General features: G+C 46.5%; 1 protein-coding gene across 1 annotated transcript; it reads left to right on the plus strand.

The window, feature by feature from the left end:
* Positions 1-2290: 2290 nt before the first annotated feature.
* Positions 2291-8980, plus strand: ARL2BP (ARF like GTPase 2 binding protein). Its single transcript, XM_090260400.1, has 6 exons — positions 2291-2597; positions 3593-3654; positions 5426-5532; positions 6652-6737; positions 6958-7054; positions 7627-8980. Exons 1-6 carry the CDS (start codon positions 2560-2562, stop codon positions 7726-7728), a joined length of 492 nt encoding a protein of 163 aa, XP_090116526.1. The 5' UTR covers positions 2291-2559; the 3' UTR covers positions 7729-8980.
* The last annotated feature ends 312 nt before the right edge of the window (positions 8981-9292 follow it).

The following is a 9292-nucleotide window of genomic DNA, read 5'->3' on the forward strand; positions in this document are numbered from 1 at the left end:
TGTAAGCATTTTAACAGAAATTGAAAGCTAGGTTTTTACTGATGATATATTGTACCAGGACAAAATGTAGTTTATATTTTATATTTCCTAGAAATATCCCCAGATCGAGAAAAAAAAAGTTTTTAAATGAAATTGCCACCTTTTTTGGACAATATTGATAAAGCAAGTAAAGTCACAGAGCCATTTGCAGAATGCCAGGAAACTTATTCAATCACAGAAATAATTCCAGTAGCAGAAAATGACAACCATCTTGAATATGTATCCATAAAAACAAACTATCCCCTAAGACCAGCTCTTCCAGAGATTGTACATTTGTTGCTTGCTATTCACTTAAAACAATTAGTAATGCTAACCTGCAATCAAAGGATTTAAGAAATATTAACGGAAAACATTTAATATAGTCATGTAAATTTATTTTTCTACAAAAAAGACACCATTCTGTTTGTTTGTTTTTTAGAAAAGTATCTTGTTCTGATTTCCAGTATTGTTTGACAGCTCGGGGATTGGGGCCCTTTACAGCATGATGAGTAAAACAAGAGTGTGGACCCCAGGTTTCAGGCCACGATGCCACTTACCACAAGTATGCAAGTACTTCCGAGTCTTGGTTTCGTAATCTGTAAAATGGAAATGACAGTACTTCATAGTGTTTTTTTTCTCACAGGGTTTCAAATATTTCAAAAGGAGACAACATATAAATGTTTAGCACCAGTACTTGGCATAGGCCTGAGTAAGTGGGTACCTATGACGATTGTCTTTGTCCCCACTTGTTACAGTTTGTTCTTATAGCCAGAGACGAAGTGGACTAAAGATGGTCACATATTCTTTGACAGTCCTTCCATCTATAAATGAGGTTTATGTCCCCTCCCCTTAAATCTAGGTGGACTCCGTCTGCTTGATCAATATAATTCAGTGGAAGTGATTCTGGGCCAAGTTTCCAGTCCCAGAGCCTTACGTGACTGGCAGCTTCCACTTCCTGTCTCTTCAGGTAGTTGCTCTTGGACCCAGCCACCATGGTGTGAGAACAACCAAGCATCCCTGGGAAGACCCGTTGTACATGGGAGAGGAACTGAAACCCCCCACCCCCCACCCCAGTCCTCTTAACAAACGTCCACCCGGAGCTCCCAGCCAAGAGCCAATGTTAATTTTTCAGCCATGTGAGTGGGCTTCTGGGAAGAGGCTCCTCTAGCTCCATTCCACCTGTCCCAACTGATGCAGAATGGAAGAGAGATTAGTTGTCCCTACCAAGTCCTGCCCAAATTGCAGATTAGTGAGCAAAATAATTGTTTTAAACCACGAAGTTTTTGGGGGTGGCTTTAACAGCCATAGGTAATCAGAATAGATGAAATCATTGTTTCCTCCTCCACTCTGATCCCACACATGATTTAGCAATGGAAAGGGCAGGCAAGTTCATTTAGTCCAAACGAAGTAAGAGGTTTACACAGAAAGTAGGTCATGAGGAAATTTGCTGAGTTTGCTTTGGGCTGTGACCAGTGCTGGACTTAAACAGAACTCGGGTAGTTATTCAAACCTTTTTAGATGCCTGTCGTCTTGGTGTTAAGCAGGTAGTACCTCTGAGAATTCATCTCATCCTGGACACAACTGTCCTGATAACAATTGCCATTCCTTAAGGTCCTGTACGATGTATCACACTTTTGGCCAAAAGGTACTATAATGCAACCGAAGAAACATAACGCCCAGTGGCCCAATCAAGAGAAATCAGCTCTAGGGGATCTTTTTAGCAAATTTTGGCCGTTTTTCTGATTGCATTGTTCAAAGGGGTCTGTCAACTTTCATCCCGCCTCATTAGCAAAGAAACCAAGTATTGCCGAGTAATATTTATGGTGTGAATATTTATGATGTACAAGACATCCACGTTCGGTAAGGCATTCCTTCCACGAGAGGGAGTAACTGCCTTGCAAATCTGACGTGGGCAATTATCAGATTCAAAAGCCAGACATTAGCCCTCCAGAGATTTGCAATTTATAGTACCCATAAAACCCGTCTTAAACTACTTAATCTTCGTTTTAAATATTGTAATTTGCAAATGAGGATATTGACGCAATTGGATTCCTTCCTCAAAACACGGGTGACGTGAGATTTAATCGCCACACAGCATGAGAACACATCGACGAGCCCGTGGTGCTCCCTGAAGCACAGCTTCCCTTCCTTTGTGACTCCATCCTTTTCATCACTTCCGCTCCCCCTCTTTGTCCCGCCCCGGACATCGGGCACCGCGCCTGTGATTGGCTGTCAGAAGCGGCGGGCGTGAAGGAGGGTGCCGTGACCATGGTGACGAGAGGAGGGCGCGGCATCCCGAGATCCGTAACCGCAGCCTTGGCCTCGAGGCCGCTACAACGGCTCACGCACAGGCCTGGCTGCGCGGGAAGGCCGGACCGCCGCGTGGCTAGGCCGTGACCCGGCCGTGGCCTCAGCGGCAAGGCCTCCCCAATGCCGGTTGGCGCTCTGCGGAGCAGAACGGAAGTTGGGCCCGGGCTGTGGGCAGGATAGAAGGCCGACGGACCGGCTTGCCTGTGCGGGGTGGATGCGGCGGCAGCGGCGATGGACGCCCTAGAGGAAGAGAGCTTCGCGCTGTCTTCGTAAGTGACACCACCCCACCACCACCCCACCCTACCTCCGGTCCAAGGCAGGCAGGCGCTCGGCCTCGGCCTCCGCCCTTTGAAACGGGTGTCCAGGCGGGGTGGGGGGCTGTCGAGGCTCCGCCCCAATTCCCGGGGTCTAGTCTGTGGCTGTTGCGACCTCTGGCTTCAGGCCGGGGAGGGCCGGAGTGCGGGGTGTGGTTTCACGCATCGGTCATCGCCTCTCTCACAGTCCCCCCCACTCTCACAATCCCCAACATCCCCCCCGCCACCCCGCCTCCAACCTTTCGTCGTCAGCAAAACCTGGCGGGTTAGAGCTGCGGAGGCCCAGCCACGGGTCGGAGGACCCTGCACCCCCAGAGACTCGTGATCCAACGGGCCCCCTCCCTGGGCGGGATCTCGCCCGCGCCAGGTTCACGCTCGCAAGCGGACAGGTGTGGGCTGGTAGCAAAAATGCAGTGAGTAGAACCCACAGGAGATAAACGCGGGGGACCCTTAACACATGGTTGACGGGCCGTTTTATACAAAAGCTGTCCCATATCCACCCGCTATTTTTTCGTAATTGAAAATGAAAATGAAACAATTTACAATTTTTTTTTTAAATTTTTTTACAAAATCCCATATTACTCTCATTTTTAAGAATTGTACAACCTAGGGCAAGTGAAAACCCGAGTTAACTCGTTAGCGGTCAACAATGTTTGGGCTTGAAAACACAAGTTTTTCTGTGGCTGGTCAGCAGTTAAGATGGTCTATGCAACCCTTTCCCTCCTTTATTTCAGATTTTCTGAAAACTGCAGCCATTACATTCATCGTCGATGTGTGTTGTAGACTGTTTGCAATTACCAGATTAGACTAATCATTTTAATTGTTGAAGCTGAGTGATAGGAAGTTTATTTTGCTGGGGTATTTTTTTCCACATGTTTGAAAATGTCCAAATAATTTTTTTTTTTTTTTTAATGATTTGAAACAGCACCTAATCCAGGCATATTTTTCAGCTCGTCCGCCTCTGATGCAGAGTTTGACGCTGTGGTTGGCTATTTAGAGGACATTATCATGGGTAAGCTCCCTCGCTAGCTTGACCTGTGCGCTTTCGTCCTTACACCCTTGCTTTTAAGGACACTGAAATCAAATGTGAAGGGGTTTCGTTTTTGTTTTTTAAGATTTTTTTTATTTATGTTTAGAGAGAGGGGAAGGGAGGGAGAAAGGGAGAGAAACGTTGATGTGAGAGAGGAACATTGACGTGGCTGCCTCTCGCACGCCCCCAGCCGGGAACCTGGCTGGCTACCCAGGCCTGTGCCCTGATGGAGAATCGAACCAGCAATCTTTCGCTTTGTGGGAGGATGCCTGACCCACTGAGCCACACCGGTCAGGGCAGAGTTAATTTTTAAAAGAGAGAAAACATTAAGCTGCATGTAATTTTTAATGGAGCGCAATGTAATATTGAGCCTTGCTGTGATTTGTCTTAGAGGCAGACAGCCTGGCACTCCTCACAACAGCTATTACCCACAGGCTCAGGAGTCAGGAAAGGACTTAACCTTGGGGCTCTTGGCAGAAACTTCAGGAACTATTGACCTACTTTATTTCAGAGACCATGAGCGACCTAGTTTTAACATTTTTATGACATAAACCACAGCACACCATAATCATAGCATACATATCCATGAAGACAACAAGGTGTCATCCTTTAGCTGGTTCTGTGTTTCCTGTTTGTGGGTTCATTTCAGCCTCCATGAATTCTACTAAGTAACAAGCAGCAAGTGGCAGCAAAGGTTTAAGACAACTATGTGGGAGAGAAAAAACTCAGAATTTGATAAAATTTCGTCTATTGACTTCAAGTTTTCTGAGAATTAGGACGAGAACACGTATTTGGTGTTACTAGCTATATTTCTTAGTCTAGTTTAGTCTGAAAATCAGTAACTAAGTTTTTGTATGTTCAGATGCAGTCAAGGTTCATGCCTTTAACCCTGTAAGTACAGATGTTTCACCATGAAGCTCTCCTTCCATGTGGATCTGAGGATTTGGGGGAGACAGAGGAATACTCTGAGTTCTTTTGCTGTTTAGGGGTACCCTTCGTGCTGTGGGAAAATGAACCTTCTGTAAGCCCAGGATATTTACCCCAAAGTCTAGGTCACTTGTGAAGCTTTCCTTTCATTTATTATATTCAGCTGTTAAAATTTCCTATTTTCTAACATTTAAGTGTTTGCTATGAACTAATCTCTTTGCATGAATTCTCATGTAAATTCCACCTAACAATCCTATGTAATAGGAACTATGATCATCCTCATTTTCCAGTTGAAGAAACTGGAAATTAAGTAATGTGCCCAGAGTCACACAGTTCTAAGTGACTGAGGTAGTATTTGAACCCAGGCAATCTAGCCTGTGTCAGAGCCCATACATTTCTTCACTATCCTCTCTTCACCACTGCTGCTGAATTTGTATTAAGGTAAGAGAACCATGTCATTCCTTTGTGGAAAAGTAATGTGAGGGAATTCCTAACCCACCCTGTGTGGTAAAATAAACTGGACCACAGTGGTAATGGAGCACAACAGTGTGAAGGGACTTAATGCCACCAACCTGTACATTTAAAATTAGTGAAAATTTTATGTTGTTTATATCATTACAACTTTAAAAATAGCAATAAAAAGACTGCATTGCTCTCTTCCAACCCTGGTGTCCCATTGAACACTTCCTTGGAGCACCTTCAGCTTTCTCTCTCCTAGACACTGACCACTGAGAACCCAGTTCTGACTTATAATTCCTGGCTATTTATAAATCAGAATGGTTCTTAGTCTGCATTAAAAAGACTGATTCTTTTTATTGTGGTCCAGATGACGAGTTCCAGCTATTACAGAGAAATTTCATGGACAAGTACTACCGGGAGTTTGAAGACACGGAAGAGAATAAACTCACCTACACGCCCATTTTTAATGAATATGTAAGTGGATTTTTATTTCTTTTACTAGAGATTAAGGCTTCATTCAAATGTGAGTTTAAAATTAAAAGATGCTGAAATTTGCCCTGATGAGTGTGGCTTGGTTGGTTGGGCATTGTCCCACAAACCAAAATGTTGCCGGTTCGAATCCCAGTCAGGGCACATGCCTGAGTCGCAGGTTCTGTCCCCAGTCGGGTCACGCAGGAGAAGCAAACAATCAGTGTTTCTCTTTCTCTCTCTCTCTTTCTCCCTCTCTTCCCTTCTTTCTAAAAAATAAATAAATAAAATTTTTTCCTAAAAATGATGCTGAAATGTGCCACTAGTGCTGTGCCCAGAATTCTAATTAGAATCTGGGTTCTCATCTCCTCCATGTAGCTTTTGGGGCTCTGATTTTATCAACTTCTGTTTTAAAAGATGTTTGGCTTTATCATAATCCTGCATTCGGTTACAATACTGGGGGTCACCACACCTTGCATTTATATACTTTTGACCTTCTGGCTTTCACACTGTTTTGTCCTCCTATGTAATCCAGTCAGGTAAAAGTGAAAACCAAGACCAAGATCACTAACTAGTTAGTGGCAAAACCAAAACTAGATCCCAGGGACTTCATTTCTTGACACTTGGGTCTTTCCACTCTGCCGAGGTCCGGAACAGCCTCCTGGAATGTTCTCATTTGTCTGAGAATGGATTTGAGCCTGCAGGACTTTATTTTCTTAACACAGAAGCTTGGGATAGTCAGTGCAGGTTTCCTCAAGCCAAGCCTCAGCTGATAAGGACCCTGTGATTGCCGCCAACCATGGCTTTTATGTGGGCTCTTCCTGCGCAGATCCCATCTGCCTGGGATGAGGAGACACGTTTACTCGATCCCTTACTTTCTGCTGAGGGGTGGGAGCCCTGTGGCTGTCCCCGCTGACCGGGGAGCGTTCATGTTGTTCAGTGTAATCACCTGCAGTGCCTCTTCCTGGGTGGGCCAGGCCGCCCTCCTCCAGGACGGGAGCCGTGTTTTGCTTCTTTGGCATCCCCAGCATTCAACATGGAGCCTGGCACACAGAATAGGCCCTTAGGACAGGCTTTCTGAAAAGAAGTCCTGTGGTCCGACAAAGACCCTTCCCACTGTTACAGATTTCGTTGGTAGAAAAGTATATTGAAGAACAGCTGCTGGAGCGGATTCCTGGATTTAACATGGCAGCCTTCACGACAACCTTGCAGTGAGTCGACAACCTTGCAGTGTATTTTACCTGTCTTCACCTTCCTCCTCCTCCCATCTGGAACAGAGTCCCCCTTCTTTTTCAGTGCTTGACCATCAAGGCTTAGAGCACTTGGTGGTTGGGTCCCGGGTAGGAGGGCCTCAAAACCTTTGAACAACTCTTGAAGAGACAGGGTGTTCTATCATTCGTTCATGACACAGCCCCCCCTTTTCTCTGGCAGGCACCATAAAGATGAGGTGGCCGGGGACATATTCGACATGCTGCTCACGTTTACTGATTTTCTGGCTTTTAAGGAGATGTTTCTGGACTACAGAGCAGTAAGTCCCTTTTTCTTTTCTTTTTTGTTTTGTTTTGACTAAGTCACTCTTGCCTATTCAGTTAGCCACACCAAGCTAGAAGGTTCTGAATAGAACTGTTGAAAACAGACCACGTCCCACGCTTCTCCCTGGAAGTTGGCCAGTAGCAGCTAGTGGGTGTCAGAGTGAGCGCCTGTCCTCTGGCAGGGACCGGGGGACCCTTACTGGGGAATCACATTCTTGTGTTTTGCTGAAACAGGTCCAGGGACCTCCTAAGGTCCCTAAAAGATCAAAAGGACCAAACTAAAAGGCAGGTCTAATTCAGCCTTGTCTTTCTTAAAGTGCAGGCTCTTACATGGAAAAATAAATGTTTTTCAGTGAAGAGAGGTGCATTTTTAAGACCAGGGCCAGTTCTGAGCAAAAAATGCAAAAAACTCCCCCTCCCCCCACCCCCCACCCCCTACCCCCGTTCCTGTGCACACCCTGGTAGTCCACACTCCCACCCTGAGCGCCTCTCTCCCCAGGCCAGGGTTATGGGCTAGAAAGGACTGTTTTCTTTCTTGCCCCTTGAAACTGTTCCTTTCCCCGTGTAGGAAAAGGAAGGCCGGGGACTGGACTTAAGCAGTGGTTTAGTGGTGACTTCATTGTGCAAATCATCCTCTGTGCCAGCTTCCCAGAACAGTCTGCGGCATTAGGTCCCGCCTCCGGCAGGGAGACTGTTCTGGACACCAGCAGCCCAGGGTCCTGGGAGAGGCTTCAGTTAATGACGGAAGAAGAGATCTTGAGAGACGACTCTGTCCTGCATCTCTTCATTAATGTGTCAAGTATTGGGGTAAAAAAAAAAAAAAAGTTTATGTGACCCTCCTGGGACCACTTTCTTGTTCAGTAACCCAAGTCCTCCTCCCTAAGTGGACACGGCTCTCAGGGGCTTGAGTCAGGCCCTGGAGCAGGCCCACACCAGCTCTCCACCTGGGGGCCTTCCCAGTGTACGTGGTGGCGTGCCAGCACACACGTGTCAGTCCCGCAGCCTCCGTGGGGTTCTTGGCCTGTGCGAGCGTCTGTCTAGGGTGTTACGCCAGCTGCTTGTCTTGGAATTTCTGGAGCTCCTGTTGTCACAGCGAGCCTTGCTGTAGGCATCAGCTGAGAGATGTCCTTTATGTCCGTGACCTAAAAGCTACATGTAAATGTCCATTTCTAGTCTTCCGTTTGCCATCCCTGTATCTCCGTGTCTTCTGCCGGTCCTGATGTAGTCCTAGTCCCACTGTTTCTAGAACTCTCTCGTAGGCATTTTTTAAAGATATTTTTATAGACAAATACTCAGGCTAACCTAGTGGGTATAATCTTGGAACTTCCATGATTCCCCACCTAAAGATCAAAGTATTATATGCGCGTGCGCGTTAGTTGCTAGTGCCCCGAAGGTGAGGATGCTGTGCGTGGGCGCCCCCGTCACGGAGCCCCGGTGCCCGCGCGTGTGCGGGCAGCGCACTAGCGGTCTCCTCTCCTCCTTCCCCGTAGCGTGTTAAGTGTGTGTGCGGGTTTGCTTTAACTTTTCTGTATAAATCAGTCCCTTGGGTTTTTGGTTGGGGTGGGGTCTGCAGTTCCTCCTTCCTGTAAAAATCTTCCCACCAAGGCAGTGTTCTGCTGGCCTGGCTAGCAGCTGCTTTACTCCCGCCTGTCTGCTCCGATTTAGTCCCTTGGCTTAGCACCACGTTCGCGAGACCGTTCCTGACCAGGAAACATGGATGTCACGTCTCTAGAACGAGGAAACATAGTTGTTCCCAATGTGTAGCTTAGGTTTTTTTTTAAGTAAAAATAAGAATCTGTACTTACTTTTCACTTGGCTGTTGCAGTTTTAAAGGATGCGCTGTAGACTGTGTTTTCTGTACTCATGTGGCACTTATTAAATACTTTTGCACTGTGAGTAAAATTTGAAGTGTTTTGCCAGAACCATGATTCTAGACGAGCTGTTTCTTTTCTTTACTGTAGCTGCTGCCATCACGTTAGCATTGCTTTGGGCCTTCGAGTCAAAGGCGCCCAGAGCCAGCTTTTTAAATGCGCCCTCACCTGGGCTTGCTTTTCCTTCTCCGTCAGTGGGGCTGCCCGGTGCAGGCTGGGCACAGAGGCAGCACTCGACTGTCAGTTCACCCGGTTGGGCAAAGGCAGGTGGGCAAGTCTAGAGGTAGAATTATGAAGAAAGAATGAGAAGAAAGGCAAATGGCTCTTTTACATTGTTCTCCACTCAGAGAAAGAAACAAGCAA

Source organism: Furipterus horrens, unplaced genomic scaffold, assembly GCF_987537825.1.
Source record: "Furipterus horrens unplaced genomic scaffold, mFurHor1.1.pri manual_scaffold_13, whole genome shotgun sequence".
NCBI lineage: Eukaryota > Metazoa > Chordata > Mammalia > Chiroptera > Furipteridae > Furipterus > Furipterus horrens.

Excerpts from the sequence above, each read along its gene's own strand:
- ARL2BP (XM_090260400.1), top strand. The coding sequence starts at position 2,560 with ATGGACGCCCTAGAGGAAGAGAGCTTCGCGCTGTCTTC. Across the intron at positions 2,598-3,592 it reads GAGAGCTTCGCGCTGTCTTC|CTCGTCCGCCTCTGATGCAG; the intron begins GTAAGTGACACC and ends CATATTTTTCAG. Across the intron at positions 5,533-6,651 it reads CGCCCATTTTTAATGAATAT|ATTTCGTTGGTAGAAAAGTA; the intron begins GTAAGTGGATTT and ends CCACTGTTACAG.